At 52.0% G+C, this 18,811-nt stretch overlaps 1 protein-coding gene and 2 long non-coding RNA genes across 13 annotated transcripts in view; 2 read left to right on the top strand and 1 right to left on the bottom strand.

The window, feature by feature from the left end:
- Window positions 1-18,811, top strand: part of CACNB4 (calcium voltage-gated channel auxiliary subunit beta 4) — a 76,678-nt gene that overhangs the window by 12,793 nt on the left and 45,074 nt on the right. For 6 of the 11 annotated variants that reach the window (NR_131210.2, XR_006939787.1, XM_046943393.1 and 3 more), the window contains exon 1: window positions 12,912-13,093. The exons of 2 other annotated variants lie outside the window; for them this stretch is intronic. Coding sequence is in view for 7 of the 9 variants with exons in the window: in XM_046943393.1 (XP_046799349.1) it covers window positions 13,049-13,093 (45 nt within the window). In the remaining 2 variants the exon portion in view is untranslated. Of the gene's footprint in view, window positions 1-12,911; window positions 13,987-18,811 lie in introns of those variants that run through there. 3 more of the 11 variants (XM_046943398.1, XM_046943401.1, XM_046943395.1) reach the window with 2 other exon arrangements.
- On the top strand, window positions 923-2,093 carry LOC101748222. The gene is made up of 2 exons (XR_212706.5): window positions 923-1,170; window positions 1,696-2,093. It is a non-coding gene; the product is annotated as an uncharacterized LOC101748222 (long non-coding RNA).
- On the bottom strand, window positions 5,156-12,661 carry LOC101748276. The gene is made up of 3 exons (XR_212707.5): window positions 12,246-12,661; window positions 11,467-11,700; window positions 5,156-10,965 (listed from the first exon to the last, which is right to left on the bottom strand). It is a non-coding gene; the product is annotated as an uncharacterized LOC101748276 (long non-coding RNA).

Here is an 18,811-nt window from a genome sequence, read left to right as displayed (position 1 = left end):
TCGTAAAAGCAAAGGGTGCAAATGCAGGAGTTGTTTTGCTCCTGGCGCTGTGATCTGCTGGTGTGCCTGGATACGCAGCTGTCTGCTGGGCAGAGCAGGGGGGTCTGCAAGGTATGGGGGCATTGCTGAGATCTGCAGTTACGTCTGTTTAAACCCGATTTTTAAAACGATAAACTCTTGGCTAGATTAAGTTAGAGAGAGAGAGAGAGAGAACTTGAAGAGGAAACCAGATGCTGCTGGAAATGAGGCTGTTCCTGCTGTTTTGGCAATGCAAAATAGTGAGAAATGAAAGGAGAGAGCAAACAAAACAGACAGCCCTGGAAGTGTGACTTTCACAGCAGGCAGTGCACCCAGCTGGCCCTGTGCTGCTCCAAGAGGTCTTCCGTTGGGGAAAGGAGGCTGTTCACAGCGTGCTGTGCTCATGGAATGAACCACAGAACGGCCTGGGTTGAAAAGGCCCACAGTGCTCATCAGTTCCAACCCCCTGCTATGTGCAGGGTCGCCAACCAGCAGCCCAGGCTGCCCAGAGCCACATCCAGCCTGGCCTTGAATGCCTGCAGGGATGGGGCATCCACAGCCTCCTTGGGCAGATGTTGGGCTCACACTGAGGTGTTTGGCTGTGTGCTCCAGGTCAGCACTGTGGCGTAGGTTGTTTTGCTTTGTATGCAATGTCCTAACTTTGGTTGTTACTATTGTTTTTAACCCAAGCTTGCTGGGCCCTGGGCAGCGCACGTGGAAACTGGCAGAGGAGAGCATCTCCTGGTGGTGGCTCGTTCATTAGATCCTGTGCTTCATGGAAGCTCCAGCCACTGCGTATACCTGCAAGCAATAGTAAGATAGCGTGGAGCTGTGTGCCCAAAACTGCAGCAATTATGACGACACACGTTCATTCTGGGTTCTGCTGATTACCATGGTAACCCACATCCAAAATAGCAGCATGAGGCCACGCAGCAGAAGGGAAACGGGGTTTTGTCCCTTATTAACCGATGCACGCTATCAATTTTAGCAGAGGAATCCTTAAAATAGAGGCATGTCCCTTTTTAGTTGCCGTCGTGTCCCAACACCACATGTCTGACCTTCCGCTTTGCGTGCGGTGTGCTGTGTATTTCTATAGCTGACTAACAGCAGTTGGTGAGGGAGGACGGTGGCTGCTGCCAGCAGAATTCCCAGGTCAGTGGATGGCCCATTTTGGGGGCACGGTGAAGGCAGAGCTGTTCGGCTGTCCTGCAGCATCCCCGGGGCCGGGATGTGTGGGCTGTGTGATGGGAGGTGCAGGAGGATCCCATGCGGGGGTCATCTTGGAGGCTGTGGCCACACCAGGAGGTGAAGGAGTTGGGCTGAGCGCTGCAGAAGCAGCCAATGCTTTGAAACAGATGGGGAAGAAATGAACCATTGGAGCTGTAGGAGAACGGGAAGGATGTGATGGCACTGATGATGGAAAAGGACAAACGTGAATGCATGCTTGTGGATTTCTGTTTCTCTGTGATCGGTGAAGTGGAACAGGAGTGCTTTTTGTCTTCCACGTCCTCCAATTGCTCCAGTTGCCAGTGCGTTTGCAGCAGTACAGAGGGACGTTCTGTGTGCAGCACTGTTTGTGGCACTGGGTGCCCAGAAAGCGTTCTCTGAGGCTGAAATGTAGTGATGAGAATGCAATCCACGAAGCCTTAACAATTTGCTTTTGCTCCGTGTCTCCAGCACCTGATACCTGAGGATCGAGCTCAGTGTGTGTTTGCTCTGCCTGGAACACGGGAGTGGAGGCTGCTTTGTTTGTGCTGCAGAGCCTAGCTGAAACCACACAGCGCTCCTCTTGCAAAGAGGCTCTTGAAATACTTGGATTTGCCCCAGCTTTGCTTAATGAATGACACAGGTGAAGCATAAAGCTGTTTTCCCATGGTGCATGTAGTCGGCGGTGCCACTTCCTTGCTCCATATCCACATAGAGCCCTTGCTCAAGGGGCTTATGAGTGCACTGCCTGTATGGCAAAGTACCTGTGAGGATAATACCAGCACCCGAGGGCACCCTGAGGCTGTTTGCTGTTTGTGGTTGGCAAACCATGCCCATGGCTCTTGCTACAATAAAAGCTTTTCTGGAAATGGCTCTTCTCAGTTTCTGAAAATGGAGGCATCACTGCGTTACGGATGTGAGCAGGACGAAGAATTCCTGGGAGCTGATGGCTGTTAATGCTCCGGGGGAGAGCAAAAATCAGTGTAGGCAGAAGGAACGTTTTCATGACCCCTACACCACTGCATTTAAGATAAAGGCATTCGTGTCTGTTGTAGGATCTGCACAGAACTGAAGGTATTTGGTAGGGACTGTAGAGGTATATGTGTGTGGGAAGGAAGGGGTCCACTGACAAAAGGGACTGTTTGGTCTTTAATGCTTGCTTCCTGCTGCTATGAAAAACGTTAAAGATGGTTCATGAAAGTCTTTTGTTTTTTCCGTGACTAAGGCTGTGCAATACTGAGCATGCATTCAGTGCCTCACTACTAGAATCATAGAACCACAGCATGGCCTGGGTTGAAAAGGATCACAGTGCTCACCCAGTTCCAACCCCCCGCTATGAGCAGGGTCGCCAACCAGCAGCCCAGGCTGCCCAGAGCCACATCCAGCCTGGCCTTGAACGCCTCCAGGGAAGATGCTGCATGTTCTCACCTGCTTGAAAGACTGCTTCCAATCCTGGAGTTGGGACTGCCTGGCTGTATTGCTGCTTCAACATATCTCTGCAGGGAATTGTGCTTAAATACTTAATTATGCCGCTTCCTGCAAAGCAATTGCATCTCATTACATTCAAGAAGTCACAGCAGTGAGAGGAGGCAAGAGTGATGCACCGCCAGCCAAGGAGGCAGGATGGGACAGGGACACAGTCTGCCTGCAGTGGGAGCAGCAGCAGGGCAGCCTGGGGAGCAGCCGGGTACGTGGTATATTGCATTAAGTAATCATCCTGAAATCCTCCTCCTCTTTGGCCAGCCACTGTCTCACTCCTGGTCAGGGCAGGGAATTAAATGAAGGGATTTGACAGCTTATAAACGTGGGCAGGAATTAAAATGCTCATCGGCTGCAAAGGTGCGGTTGGAAGGTGAGTGGTCTGAGGTGTGCATTGGGCAGATGGACAGTAAGAGAAAGGGGGGGAAAGGCACCTCACAAAGGGGAGCATAAGGTGTGTGTTATGTTTCTGAGCAGCATCAGTCTTCTTTAAAGCAGCACTCCTTGGAAGTGCCATTTTAATGCTCTGCATCTTGTCCTCTCGTTCAAACAATTAGAAAAGCAGGAAGCTGCAGTGGGGTTTTTCCTCATGAGCTGTGCATGTATGAAGGGAATGGGTGTCTTCAGTTAGCTTTGCTTGGGGTGCTGTGGGTGTGAGGAGCTGTTGCCACAGAGATGAAGGCCTCGGAGCTGAGCTCCCGTGGCAGCTGTGGGCAGCATTTGGCTGCTGAAGATGGTTAACCTTTGCTCCTGGAGGAGAGGGAGGTTGAGGAATGCCCTTTTCTTGATGCCTTTGAGTTGAAAGCAAATGCCTCCCTGGGAAGTGCTGCTACCCGAGTGGGAGTTATTGTTCTAACACAGAATCATGGCTCTCTGTAAAGGCAGTGGTGCACGGGTGGAATTCTTTGGCCTACGACTCGACAGTCAAAGCCAGCACAAGTAGCGTCAGCTCATCCTGAGAGCAGCTCCAAAAGCAGAGGTTTCCCAGGGCCGAGGGTGGGCCAGGTGGGCAGGGAGTGGAAGCTGCTCAGGTGCTCCCCTGCACAGCATGAGGCAGAAATCTGATCCCACTCCTATCTTCTGCTGAGCCGAGAGGTGGCAGCAAGATTCACTGCTGAGACATTGGCTGTGTTACTGTGGTGTAACGCTGTGCAGCAGTAATGAGGGTTCAGTCCTAATTTGAGTTGTTCTGAGCCGGAGCCAGATGAGCTTTTCATCCCCGCAGCGGTTGGAGCAGTCAAGTAAATGACTGACTCCGTTTTTTAAAGAGAAGCTCTGTAGGTTTTTCACTCTATCGCATGTTTTACTATTCAGATTCCTCCCGCAGTTTGGAGGAATATTTTCTCCTACCAGTTTTGAGGGCTTTTTTAACCATTTAACGCTGCGCTTCCTCATCCAGATGGTAGAGATGGCAGGGCTGCCATTAGTTCTTATTCTCAACACTTCCAATTATAATACTCTGTTTTCCACTTGTAAATTGGTCAAGCTTAGCTATTCAAGCTGAATTTCCCCCTGCTCGCTCCCAAAGGACTTTATTTCATGGGAAAACTTCATTACTGTCCTGGTCTGCTTTGGACCATAGCAAATCCTAGGCCCTAAATGTTGGCCTTTCTCCATTTATTCTTGCTGTTTGCTGTCTCGTAGGCAGTTTGACATATGGGACGTAACTTTCCTCTCAGCAATCTATTTAGGGGTTTTCTTTCTTGTGTTTAAAGTAGTCTCTGTAAGGATCTTGTCGAGAGGGCCGGAATCAACTCATCATCCTGCTCTGTTCTTATGCGTGCCTGTGGGATTTGGGAGGCTGGGGATGATGCGTATGTAACAACCGCATGAAAGAGGCAGGGGAAAAATACTAGTGTTGGTATCAGCGTTCAGAGCATCGGGAATTACGTGGTCTGATGGAGCTTCTGAATGACACCCAAGCTTTCAGACTGGCATCTTAACACCATTGGTGCACTGCTACCAACTGGGGATGTTAAAGGCTTACAGGTGAATTCAGACATCTTTGCCTGGAAGCTGAGGAACAGATCCTGTTCTATTTTAGCAGCTCCTCATGCATCAACCCCCTTTACACACAGGGCTTTTCATACCTATACCTTGCGTTGCCGCAAGGATTTCTATAATTACAATTGTTCTCTCTTGTAAGGAAGAGGAGAAGGTATTTTTAGTGCTCCCGACAGCCCCAGGTTTGCACAAGGGCTCACACAGCACTGCTGCCATGCAGAGCACGTTTGGGTGCCACAGAAATTAGAATCATAGAACCATTAAGGTTGGAAGAGGCTTCTAGGATCCCCAACCCCACCCACCCCCCCATGCCCACTGCCCGCATCCCTCAGTGCCACATCCCCACGGCTCTGGGACACCCCCAGGGATGCTGACCCCCACTCCAAGGACAGCTGTGCCAATAGCTGAACCTCTCCTGGAGCTCCCGAGGCCATTGCCTTTCATCCTATCACCGATGAAGGGAGAGCTGCAGGTGTTTGTGGCCCTGCATGCAGATGACCCCACATCCTGGGTTCTGTCTGCCTTCTTTGCTGGTGCTGAGCACCGCTGGGCTCAGGTCACACCAACCTGGGACGGCCGTGCAGACTGACCCTGCCCAGGGGGGTGGGCTGGGAGAGAGAGGGGCTGTGTGGCTGCTCTGCGCCTCTCAAAACAAAGCGTGTTAGGAATATGCTTTAGGATTCTTGTACTGGCTTATGCGTTCCAGGAGAGTCCCATGGTGGTGATGAGCAGCCATCATTTTCAAGGCTTCTCACACAGACTTTATGTTCTGCTTTAGGATGATGAGAGTATCCCAAATCGATCATTTCATTGGGCGGATGAGCTGAACTCTCAGAGACTGTACAGGCAAGGGCTCCTCTTGCTTAAATAGGCAGTAAAATCCTTGAATCTTTGCTTTTCTCCACTCTGTTCTCAGCGGTCCTGACTAAATATTTAAAGACGTTGGGTTGGATAAGTGGCTGCCTGTTCATTGATCAGTTGTTTCTGCATCAGCTTCTCCATTTGGATGGGTGTCATGGAAATCTGCTGAAACAAACTGAAGCTCCCCACAGTCCCTTGCCATGAAATTCAAAGTGCTGTCTTGCAGTATGGTAATGGGATTATAAAGCATAAGGAGATGCAGTAAAATCAACAGGCTAATCAAGCCATCCCTGTCAAATCCCAAGGAGAAGCAGCAAAGTACAGATAAGGTTATGTCAGTTTGCTTGGCTTTATTTCCTTGTTTTTCCCTTTAACCTCCTAGCAAGAACAACAGAAGTGCTCCTTAGCTCTAGGCCTGAAAGCTCTTTGGCTGGCTGCTTTTTATACACCCTTGGTCTAAATGCAAAACAGGAACTGTAGGGTTTTTTAAATGGAAAATTCTGCAGTGAAGTGATGCTTTTTGCAGACATCGGTGGTTCGTTTTTAGCTGGCGGGGCCATCCTTGTCCACCTCCAACTGCTCAGCCTGGGCCTCGTTTTCCCTCAGGAGTTATTACAGGGTACTTGTGGTTTATGAGAAATATCTTTCAGTCACATCTGTGTGAACGCTTACTGTGAGAACTGCAAGTTTTTGAATGCCTTTGGGAAATGTGCAGTGTCTGGGAGCTTTCTGGGCTGCACACGTGTTGGAGGATGTGAACAGCACGTTGCCCTGCAGCCTCCCACAGCAGTGGGGCGTTCCTTCCCCGGCCCAGGTGGGAACTGCTGCTCTTTTGGCATGCAGGGCGGTGTCTCAGCGCTGATGAGGCTTTCCAGAACGCAGGGGTAACTTCAGCTACTTGGGTAAAGTAGCACCAGCTTCCCATAAGGTTACTAATTGGCTTTTATTGATAGTTTCCCATAATTTCATCAGTTGCAGGCTAAAGTGGTATTCAGCGATGCTCAGCATCAGCACTTATGGCAGTTAAGGAGATTGATTAACATTCATAAGAAGAGAAGAGGAGCTTAAAATAAGAAACAGAACAAATGCTTAATCCTCTGGCCGGGATGCTTTTTGGCATGGAAGATATAAATGTGCATCTCCTCTGAAAACAATCCCTGCATCTTCCTTCCAACAAAGAGCCACAGCACAGCCCCAGCCATAAGGCACTGTCATTTCAGGTTGGTGGAGGCAGTTGGTATTTCGGCCTGGTGGATGCTGCGTGCTGCTGATGGATGGATGTTGCTGGAGGGAGATTGCTGAGCCTGCTCAGAGCCCACAGATCCACACAGGTTCTGCAATGCAAGTCCTGAGTTCTTGAGAGGGAGACCCCTGTTAATGCAGTGGCAATGCCATCGGCTGTGTCTTGCAATATACTGCAGGTCATTTCAGATTTGCCACGCTCGTTTCTGTGCACCAGTGGAAGCCATAATTACAGTAGGGCTGTCTCGAGCTATGAAAACCTGAGAGGACATTGATACCTGCCTCAGGAGGTGGAGATAATCCACTCCTCTTTATCAGACACGCTCTGGTTAAATAGGGAGGATACCTACAGATGTAGTCAGGTTACCTCTCTCATTGTAGGTGCTTTAAACCGAGAGAAAGTGGCAATGAAGTCTTCACACTGTCTTTAATTATAGCAGCCTTTACATAACAGTGCTAGATAAATGTGTTTCAGTATAGGTGGCACCTCACTTCCTCCAGAACTGTCAAATTAGACCCTACCAGGCTAATTTATCACTTGAAATTCAAGGAATTAAAGCATACCATCCAGGTCTCTCTTTGAATTAAACCTTTAAATGCACAGGATCCTCTGCACCAGGACATACCCCAAACGCCACAGTGCTTCTTTCTTTTGAAGCATAAATACATCCTTATTTATCTGCTGTCTCTAAGACTGTGAAACATCACAGATGCCATCCAGTTCTCATTGCTCATGAGATGTTAGAAAAGGAGGTTAGTGGGATCTCAAGAGGTTGTCTTGTTCATACTTCCACCCCAAGGCAGAAGCTGTTGTTGCTACAACCATGTGCTTATCTAATCTGTATTATAAAACAGAGAAATAGAGAGGAAAAAATAGATTGCTGTAGAGGGAGAAGGATGAAGAACTGGGCTATGCTAAATAGCATAGAAGAGTGAGGAGCTGGCCTCCTTCTGTGCCATGGAAGCAAGTCCAGCCTTTGGTGGATTGCTGGAGAATGCTGACAGCCCCCCTCCTTTATATTAAAGAAATGTGTACTTGGGCTGTTGTGCTGATTTCAGCAAGAACAACACGTGGGGAGAGGAATTTCTTTCATCAGGACCCGAAATTCAGGCACTGAAAGGTCAAACCCAATGCTTACATTTTGGATGAAATACACTGATAAATACTGGAGGTGTTGTGTGCTGAAAGATGCTAGAAGGAGTGGGTTCAATCTCTGTAGTAATGCCACGAGTCCAGCCCTGTAACCTTACCGTTGGAGTAAAAGAGCCTTTATAGAACTTCAGTCCATCCTTATGGAGGCAGTGTTTGGGTTTGTTGCATCGGGGCGCATCTCCTCCCATCTCATGCAGCCTCGTGTCCGTCCTCAGCTCCGCAGCAGGGGGAGGGTGTGGAGGTGTGCTGCCCTGCAGCACCAGGCACACTGCCCTAGCAGCAGCACAACCCACAGCGAAAGTAAGTACAAAGGGGACAGAAGTTACTGACTTTGATTCTGGCTCTGCACGCTGCAGTGCTGAGGTATTTACTTGGTTTGGCAATCCGGTTACTGTGCGTGTATTCAAATAGCAAATAGTTTGTTGCTACGTCTCCTCAAAGAACGGTGCAAGTGCTGCCATTGGATTGTGTAATCATTTGGTTGGGCTTCGCACACAATTTCCAGAGGTTCTGTACAAAATTCATGCTCTGGGAAAACCATCACTCCCACGTTTGAATAGCTCAGAAATGACTGGGCAATTAATACTGGACCTGTATGGATGTGTGTCTCACACAGGATTTGTCCTTTTTTCTTTGTGCTTCCAAAAGGGTCGGTTCTAATCAGAAGAAAAGGGAATGTGGATAATCCCAAATGGCATTGGAGGACTTGGAGGGAACCCATTCTTTGAGAGGTCTGTGGGATGCTCGGCTATTCTGACTTCCCTTCCTCTCCATTGCCTGCTAACGTTGGTTCAAAGCACCGGGAGCAGCTTAATTAGCACTGAGCCTGTCCTTTTACCTGCACGCTTCTAATGAAGCCTGTAATAAGTCCTTAGGAGGAGGAGTCGTTTAATTAACCAATAACAACACATGGCCCTCAGTCCAATGCCTTCACTGTTGAGCTGTATGGACTCGTTACACATCCTCAGCAGACACATTAGGTGGGTCCTATGGAAACCAGATTGTTTTGTGATCGTCTGTCTGCATCTTGTTCAAAGGCGGTGCCCATGGGGACGTGCAGAGCTGTGGCCTGAGATCAAAGGATGATGAATGCTCCCTGCATGCGATATTGCAGTAAGTCCACAGGAAACCTAATTCACAGCAGTCCTGCTGAGATCACCAGAGGACAGCAGTCCTCACTGGGGAATAGCCCACGTGCTAATAGAGATTGCAATGCACCATAATAAAACCCCATACAAGTGGAGAGCAGGCTGCTCAAAAATACCTATTTGCCACTCTCTGAAGATGAATATCATAACCAAATTGAACAATACAAGCAAGATGGATAATGCAGCAGCTGACACCATTGATCAAGGCCAGGCTGGATGTGGCTCTGGGCAGCCTGGTCTGCTGGTTGGTGACCCTGCACACATCAGGGGGTTGGAACCGGATGAGCACTGTGGTCCTTTTCAACCCAGGCCATGCTGTGATTCTATGATATGATTAAAAACACTTAATTCGGCTCATTTGCCCATTGCACGTTGTCACCAGGTGTGCCCCACGTGTGCACACAACCCACGTGTGCTGGATGCCCGTTGCTGCAGTGCTAGCCAGATGCAGAGCAGAGCTGACAGCTCCCAGAGCCTTCCTGTGTGGCCTGAGGCGGTGACATTCCCTGCCTGGTATTATCAGAGCGCCTGCATTCTCTCCCAGAAACAGGCCAGGGAGGATTTTCATCTCACAAAGCCGTCAGTTACCGCATGCCCCTCTTTGGTTACTGCAGTGGATTGTTTGTTTGTTTGGGAAGCTGCCTGGAAAGGTTGAGCTTGCAGCTGGTTTTCCCTTTTGCCTGCACCAAGCTATGCTGTAAGTTAAACCCAGGAGAGGGGGCTGTGTTGATTTGGAGCTCCTGTGTATCACAGCTGCTTGCAGCCTGTGGCTATCGAGGTGATGCTGGTGGTGAAGCACGGGCTGGCTTTTCCAGGGTTGTGCTCTGCAAACCAGCCCTTGCCCTGCGACGCCCAGGGGCTGAGGTGGGAGGCAGATGCCTGAAGCAGGTCGTGGTGTCCCTTCTGTTTACATCTTTCAAAATGCGATCCCTATTTAATGAGCCGCCTGGCTTTTTATGGCGTCCTTTAGGAGCCTTTCAAGTCGAGTCGTTAAATATATATTTTTAATAACCTCTGTATCTTGAAAGGACAGTGTGAAATGTAAGTAGTGGAAATCAAACAGCAATTCCCCTGCCTTCTGAGTTAAATTATTTCATTACGAATTTATGTGAAGTTGAGGCACGGGTTTTTTTCCTCCTTGTGATTTCAGATCCGTCCTTTATTTTGAGCTGACAAATGATTCTGATGTTGCACTTAGAAATTCCTTCCCATTTTAAATTTTAATAGTCTCCCACCGCCGAGGTATTTATTTCTTTAAGTATGGAACATCACAGATCTCCAAGGTGGGGAGGAGGGATCGGCTGCGTAGCTCTGGCCCTAAGCACCCGTCTATTAACTGCTGTCAAGGGAGTTGGAAGAGAACCTTAAAGGCGGTCTCAGAAACTGAAATCCTCCTCTGTCTGCTTAACGGGGTGCCCCAAAGCCTGCAGGCTGTGCTCTCCAGCCCTGACCCACCCACAGGGGGAGGAAGCTCCAAGCAGCAGGGGGGCAGGGCAGGCTGTGGGGCAGCCATGGCCAGGGAAGGGGCCGGGTACGTCAGCTGTAAGGTGTGCTTTTTGGCATCACAACAACTGCTGCACTGGACAGAAGTGCTGCTCTGCATGAAATGGACCTCTGAAAAGCCATCTGAGATCCTCTGTTAATTAACGGGTGCTTTGTCTGCTGGTTTAGCGCTGGCAGCAAGCTCTCTGCGTGGCCTGGAGATGAAGTTATTCCTTGGAAGGGTTCGTTGTCTGAGGGTTCAACCCTGGAAAACACTTCAGGAGAGCTAAACTTTACCAATGAGATTCTCCCATGGTCAGCAGCACTGCGGTGCTTCCACTTGCAGGCACACAGCATCTGCAGAGCAGGGGGCTGCATGGACAGAAGCAAGGAATGCACTGATAGCACAGGGAGGTAGGAGATGGGAAGTAAGGTTGGTTGTCATGTTTGGGAGTTCCTGAGGAGATCAGCAACTGATAATAAGGGAAGAATAACACCTTTGGCTTTGCTGAGGTGTCTGTCAGACTCTTCCCAAGGCATCAGCCGTCACTTTGCAGAATGAAGTTAAGCCTTTGCAAGGTGAAACAAATGGGAAAGATGGGAAGTGCTTATGAACGCAGGGGAGTTTGGTCGGGTTGTACGAAAGATGAGATTTGGAATACTTCTAATAGCATTAGGAAGTAAATGGTGAACTATTCCTGAGGTATTCAGGAATACACATACAGAAAAGACGTATTTCTCTGTGTGTCCTGCCTAGTTTTTGGCTCACAGTGAGCTCACGTAGCATTACGCTTTGCCCACCATGAGGCTGGGGAAGGAGAAGCAGTGCGTGGTGACAGATGAGATGGGAGCTGAGAGACACGGATTGCTCACCTCGCTGGCACACTGAGGGCTGGTGTGTGTGTGGCCGATACCCACAGATGCGGGCGGCTCTTGGACAGGAGAGGCAGAACTAGAGGCCCAGGGCAGAGCTCTGGTAGGATTGGTTTTCCTGATTTGGTTTTAAATAAGGCCAAAACGTGTGGTTTTTCAGTTCCTGCCGTGTGGGGTTTGTTCTGTTTGTTTGTTTGCAGCTCCACCGTAGAACATCAGGAGAAAACTCGTTTTCTAGAGCGGAAGAGAAATTACTCATCAGAAAAGCCTTCACACCATTATTTTTACATTAAAATCTATAATAAGCAGACACCCTCCCAGCGCCCGGCAGAAGACGCTGCTATTTCGGGCACGCTGAGCTTGGCACGGGCTGTGCTGCTGCTCCGTGGGGTGTGCAGCAGCTCCACAACCAGGCCTGCCACTGCCGGGCCAGGGCCCATGTCCTCACTGCTGTCGGTGCACCAGGAGCAGCGGCTCTGTGCCTCACTGCCCGCTGCCCCACTCACAGAGCTCCACTTTTGTTGCTCTTTAGATATGAGGAGGAAGTTTTTCCCCCAGAGGGTGGTGACGCACTGAACAGGTTGCCCAAGGAGGCTGTGGATGCCCCATCCCTGCAGGCATTCAAGGCCAGGCTGGATGTGGCTCTGGGCAGCCTGGGCTGCTGGTTGGCGACCCTGCACATAGCAGGGGGTTGGAACTGGATGAGCACTGTGGGCCTTTTCAACCCAGGCCATGCTGTGATTCTATGATTCTCTCTCCTCACGCTGTTATCTGCGTACCACAGTAGCAGCAGCGCTCCTTGGCACCGTGCAGTCCCACAGACCTCGCTGCGTGCCGTACTGGGGATAATTCACACCTGAAGGCTGCAGGTGGAGCAGAGGTGGTGTGAGGCTGCAGGCTCGGGAGCCGCAGGTCCGGCTCGGGCCCTCTGGCCGCCGCAGAGGCGATGCGGGGGCCGGGCGGCTCTGCCCTCGCTCGGGCGCTGCCCGGAGCCGTACGGAGCGCGGTGCCCGCGGAGCGGACAGAGAGCGCGTAGCGGTGGGGGCGGCCGGGGTCGCCTCCAGGAGACCGCTTCTCCTCAGCGCAGAGCGGCTGAGGAGGCAGGGGTGGAGGAAAGCGCGGAGCGCCCCGTTCTCCGCAGCTCTCCCCGTACACGAGGCGCCCCGACGCCGCCCGTTTCCCGGCGCCGCTGCCCGGTTGCCGAGGCGCCGAGGGACGGCGATGCTCCGGAGCGCCCCGGACGGCGGAGCGGCGCAGCCAATGGCGTCGCGGCGGCGGCCGGGCTCGACCAATGGCGGCGCGGCGGCCGTGCCGCTCAGCCAATGGCGGCGCGGCGGCGCGGGGAGCGGGCCGCGGCGGGAGGCGGGCCGGGGGCTGCGGGGCGGTGCGGCGCCGGCGGGGGCACCTGCGGCGGTGGCGGCGGTGGGCGCGGGAGGCGGCGCCGCGCGGCTGGGGCGTCCGCAGCGCTGAGAGGGCAGGCTCGGGCCCGCGCCGCACAGGCCTCCGCCCGCTCTCGGCCCCCGCCGCCCCCTCGCAGCGCCGGTTCCGCACCCCGAGAGGCGCCCGGCGTCCGCGGAGCTCCATGTACGACAATTTGTACCTGCATGGATTTGAAGACTCGGAGGCGGTGAGTGCCGCGGGGCGCCGCGCTCCGTTACGTAACGCGCGGTTGCCCTCCCGCCCGGGCCGCCTCCCCCGTTCCCGGCCGGGCAGCGGCGGCGCGGGCTCCGGGCGCGGGGCGGCCGCGTTACGTAAGGCGCTGCGGCCGTCTCCCCGAGCGGCGGAGCGCCGCGCGGACCGGAGGGTGCGTCAGTGCGGACGTGCGCGGCGCGCGATGCGGGGTCTGCGGACAGCGGGGGAGCGGCTCGGCGCGGTCCGTGCCGGCGCGGTGCTTTGCGGCGCCTGCCGGGGCGGGGAGGAACGCCGGGTTCCGGGGTGCCGGAGCCCTTCGTGCCGCCGTGCCCGCGTCCCTTCCAGCTGCGCCGCTCCGGGGCCGTTGGGAAGAGGGCTCTCGCCCTCGTAGCGCTGTGCGGTTGCTTCAGAACCGCGCCGAGCGCCTGCCGGCACGGCGGGTCCTTCAGAGCCGCGTCTGGGACCCCGCGGGGCGCTGCTGCGTGCGGGGGTTTGGGAAGCAGAGCGGGAATCCCTGGCCGCTTCTCACTGCCGGCTGCAGCACGTGCCGGTAAAACAGGTCTTTTCCGAAGCGCTCTTGGGAAGACTGGAGTGCGGCGGTGGGCTGAGGGGTCCCGCTGCTGGCTGGTGCGCGCAGTAGGAGAGCCGGGTTTTAAAGGTCTCCGAAGAGCGCAGCCCCGCGTCCGGTTGGGCTCCGGGCGCTGCTGAGGTGGCGGCCCACGTGCAGCACAGCCGGGGGTGCTCCGCGTCCTCCTCGCTCAGTAACTCGGCGGAGCGGTTCGTGTCGGGGCGGCGGAGCGCAGATCTGCGGGCTGCAGCGCTGCCGGGATGGGGCGACGGCCGTCAGCTGTGTGCGGCCGCCGGCGGGAAGGAGAAGTGATCTGTGAGGTTTGTTTATGCTCTCTTAATCAGTTGGTGGTAACGGTGCTGAACTTCACGGTCTCTCAGCGTTGAAGAATGCTTCTGATAGACTTCTGGAATCGTGGGAATAGGTGGGAATTTCAGCTTTTGTCTAAGAATAAGGCAGAGCAAACCCTGAGAACGGCACAGGCACCTCATAGCCGTGCAGAAAAGCCGTGGAGCCGTAATCCCCAGAGGCACAGACACAGGCAGGCTCCGTTTCCCAGGTGCTGCTTTGCTCTGTGCTCCCACAGTGCCTGCTTGCAGCACCGTGCTGTGTTGTTACTGGGGCTTCTGACTCATGAATTGGGAGTGCCAGCTGGGGCAGCATGCTGGCAAATAGGTAGAGTGGTGCGGCACAGGAGCACTGCTTGCTAGCCAGAGTGAGCCTGTGGAATGCAATTAATACAGCCGAAGCTGAATCAAGGGTAGAATGGTGCTTCCCTGTGGTTAAGGGAAAATAACTGAGCGTGCAAAGAGGAAGAAGAGCTGTCAGTGTTGTGTGGGCTCCAGGGCTGGAAGGTGCAGCTGCTGAATTGAAGGAAATCTTTCAACTCATTGAAAGGGCAGATAACAGCAGGACAAGGGGAAATGGTTTGAAGTTGAAGGAAGGATGGATGTCAGGGGGAAGCTCTTTGCTATGAGAGTGGCGAGGTGCTGAACAGCTGCCCAGAGAGGCTGTGGATGCCCCGTCCATCCCTGGAGGTGCTCAAGGCCAGGTTGGATGGGCCCTGGGCAGCCTGGGCTGGTATGAAATGTGGGGGTTGGTGGCCCTGCCTGTGGGGGGGGGGGTTGGAGCTTCGTGATCCTTGGGGTCCCTTCCAACCCAACCATTCTGTGCTTCTGTGAGATGGGAGCTGCTATCCTGGACTTGCTGTACTTTCATCCCCTGAAGCACAGGGAGGTGTGATTGAGTACTTGTGCTACTTGAAATACTTTTAGCACAAAATAAATCATACCAAGATGAGTCACTCTAGTACAGTTAGCATCTTCCTAAAGTAGGTATTTGCCCTTAGGAAACTCATGCAGCAGTTTCCTGTTGTGGTGGCCCCATGTAAGAAACTCCCAGAGAACACTGCAAGAAATGTGAACTACCACAGGGACATGGTGTGTTTTGTTGCTCTGCTGGCAGGCTGTACTTGCAGTGTTCTCCAAAGTGGGGGCTGTGTTGCAGCTGGGGGGCACATAGGATCCCATGGCCTCGGAGGGCAGCTGGGTGTGTGCCGGGGCTCCCCCAGGCAGCCCTTCTTTCCTATTCAATCCAGGAGGAAAGATGGTGTTTTCCTAAGAGTGAACTGATACGTCAATGATGTATTTTTTTTCATCTGAAGTTATTATTATGGTGTGTTTGTGTGTATATATGAAACGGATGCAAAAATACGTAGTTATTTATATTACATTTAGAAAAAGAAATGGGTTCAGCGTGTGCATGGCTATTACAATCCATTACCAGCTGTGATGATTAATGCCAAGCAGATGATGCAGTAGCTAGTGCGAGGCTTTTTGGAGGAGGAAAATTACACGGTGGTTGTATGCAGGAAGCACTTGCCATGCTGAAGAACAGCAGAAAGAGAGGTGTAAACAACTTGCATAGCTGTGAGTAGGCTTGCAATGAGCACAGAGTTCGGGCTTTTGTAGAGTGGGACATCGTCCTCATGAAAGTTGTGGCTTTGTTGCCCTCCCCTGTCTATTGTGGGGGACACTGGGGTTAGTTTTAGTGCTTTGGGTAGCTTTATTGGAAACCAGGTCACTGTTTGGGGCTTGAAAACCTGTTTGCCTTGTATTAAAAAGGCATCTTATGTTCTTGATTACAAGAGAGGAGGACAGCAGAGCCCCTGTAGCACAGGTGCTTCAGGCAGTGATGTCCATTGCATGAGAAAATCATGGTCTTATCCTCCCAGCTGAGGACTGATCCACGTTATGGTGTTTATGGTGAGGAAAGATCTGCGTGCTGCTTGGTGTGTCGGCACAGAACCTCCCAGCAGCCTCGGGCTGCAGCACAGACTCCATTTTCTTCAGAAACAAACTTTTAACAGAACTTTTCCATAAGAAACCACATTTTCTATGAAATTCTCTTTTCCTCTGCAGCAGTGGTTGTGGAGGTGGCTGCTGGCTGCACGGTGATGGGCTCAGCCAGTGGTGGCCTGTGGTGCTCACTGTGTGCCTGCCCCTCTGCTTACTGATGCCAGTTCCCCTTCCATCTTGTTTTCTTCCATCCTTTGGGATGGCAGATAATTCACGCCTTTGTCTCCTACCTGTCTTTTTGTGCCCTGCTTTAACTGTGTGCTGCTTTTTCTCCAGCCCCTAAGCCTTGCATATGATCTGTATTATCTTTTTTTGACTCCTCTGGGTCTTTAGCCTGCGTCCAGCCTTGTTTTGCTTTCCTTCCATCTCTTTTTTCTATCTCTGCAGCCTGCTGCCAGTGCCAGAGGGGCTCTGGGGGCACTGGGGAAGCAGGATGTCTCATTTACTGCTTTGTAAGCCAACAATGTACTTGCTTCACTCAAAGGTACTGAGCGAATTCAAGCTCCATATCACAACAAATTAGATAAACGTTTCAGTGGGATTCGTGCCCAGAAACATTTCAGATTTTGGAAGACCTTTGGTGGTAAGAAGGGCCGGCCAGCTGTGAAGCACCCCCTGGTAGGCAGTCTTCGGAGGCTGCCATTAAAAGGGCACTGAGGGACTTGTATACAGAAACCCATGGTGGCAGGGTTGTTTCAGGGAGCTGGGAGACAGCATCAGGCAGTGCGTGCATGGCACGGCAGGGTGTAGCATCGTGGTCCCGCAGTACGTGTGTGCTAGGTGTGCATTGCATCCACAGTGCTGATGGCTTTCTGTCGTGCATCTCGTTAGACAGCTGTGCTTGGAGCCGTGCTGTTGTATTGGTGCACCAGTGGTACAAGTTTCGTGCAAGCCTGGGGAGGGAAAGCTGCTGCCAGAACTAGCTGGTGTCTGTGTTTGATCTGGGTGCCAGAAAGGAGGCTGCTGAGATGCAGGGCACTTACATGGCCTTTGTTCCGCTGTGCAAAAGCTTCATGTGGCATCCGTGTGAAAGCTGTCTGCAGTTCCTGCGTGTGGCTTTTGAGAAGACATTGCTGAGAGTCGTCAGGCCTTCCCAGGCTTGTGCTGGGAGCAGGAGCACAATGGCACGCACCCCACTGCTGTTCCTGAGTTCGCACGCTGCTGCTCACACCGGTCAGTCACTTCTCTTGCTAGCGTAGGCTCTCTGTCACAGCAGTTGAGACCAGAAGATTTTTGAGTGCTGCTTAAGCAGAAGATCACAATTATAGAAATGCAAATGCCACTTGGGAAGCTTGTGCTGCAGTGCTGGTTGGGTCTCTGCATGGTCCCTCTCTGTTGCAGAAGGAAGGCAGTCTTGTCTTGCCTGTGTATCTTTTCCACTTCAGTAGGTTCAATATAAGAAATAAGCAAAACATATAGAGAGAAATATTTTTCATCGTTGTTTTTGGTGGTTATACTCCAGAGCTCTTCCCATTGGTGTAATTGTCAAGACTGAGGCTTTGCATTCCATTTGCTTATAAACTGCCTTCCAGCACTGCTGTGTAGGGCTGCATGGAAGCTTGACTCTTTCCATCCCAGAGCCAGTTAACATGGGGAGTTCTGCAAGGCTGAACTCATCTTATGGAACACCTTGGTGTGATGTGTGGCTGAGACCAGGCTTTGTACAGCTGTCAAATAAAATTGGGGATTTCCAGCGGGCTTAGAAGGGTTCTGGTGTTTGTGGGAGCATTGCTTCCATGGATCCCTTCTGAAGTTTTCAAGCTGAAGGTGGCGCGTTAGTAATCTAGACCTGGTGGTGGTGGCCTTCAGGAGGGCTCATTCCATGGGGCAGCAGTGGAGGTTCTGTAGGGTCCCACAGGGCTTGAATTCCCATGCTGTTCTCCTCACGGAGGGATGGGTGTGCAGGTGAACATGCCTGTGCCAGGGGGAGAACAGTGTTTGCAATGCCATTCACTCACTGCTGATGCACAGTTCCTTGTTGAGCATAGCTGTTCTGTTTCCCCACCTGATGTAGGTGAGTTGTGTGATGCTGAGTGCAAAAGGGATGACTGATGTTAGGACATAGTTGCTCCAGAATCGCTCGCCAGCTGCTCCCAGTTACCTCCTCGCTGCTTCTGCTCTCAAGTGCACACTAAGGCCTGTCTTCAGTGGGAACGTGTCAGATAATTTCTGTTAATGAGAGATTATCCTCTGTGACACGTATTGAACTTGCACTGGCTGTTACGCTGTCAAAGCATTTGCTTTCTTAACTTTTCTTTATCCGGTTTCAAATCTGTTTCCATTAGTGCTTCATAGATTGCCCCAACCAATGAATCTTCACCTGCCTAACGTTTCTCCTTTGTGACAGGGCTGGGAGGTTGGTTTGTTTGCTGTTTGCTTGGGTGTTTGTGTTCTTTTTCCTGCTAAAATTCCCGAGTCCTTGTGCTGCTCCAGCAACAGCTGCTGTTACCGTGTCTGATGTCTGTGCTCACTTCTGGCATGGCTTTGTACCTGACTGCTCTTCTGCTAAGCGTAATGTGGCTGATAGTGCAGCAGTCAATCAAAACTTCCAGTACGAATAACAGTTTTTACGAATTAACATCTGCCGTTTCCATAGAGATTTTTTTTCCCCCACCAAAAATACATTAAAGCGGAAAGCAAACAAAACGCAAGCAAAGTGATCGTGTCATCTAACCAAGAGGAGGACCAGTGGGGAACAGCTAAGTGCGTGCATTCAGACTCAGCTGCGTGTAAGTGCTCACTGGGTGGGATGGCACGTTTGGTGCCAGGGCTGTCCTCCTGCACTGGG

Source organism: Gallus gallus, chromosome 7, assembly GCF_016699485.2.
Source record: "Gallus gallus isolate bGalGal1 chromosome 7, bGalGal1.mat.broiler.GRCg7b, whole genome shotgun sequence".
Taxonomy (NCBI): domain Eukaryota; kingdom Metazoa; phylum Chordata; class Aves; order Galliformes; family Phasianidae; genus Gallus; species Gallus gallus.
The sequence above is the reverse complement of the archived record's forward strand: the minus strand, read 5'-3'. Positions and strand labels throughout refer to the sequence as shown.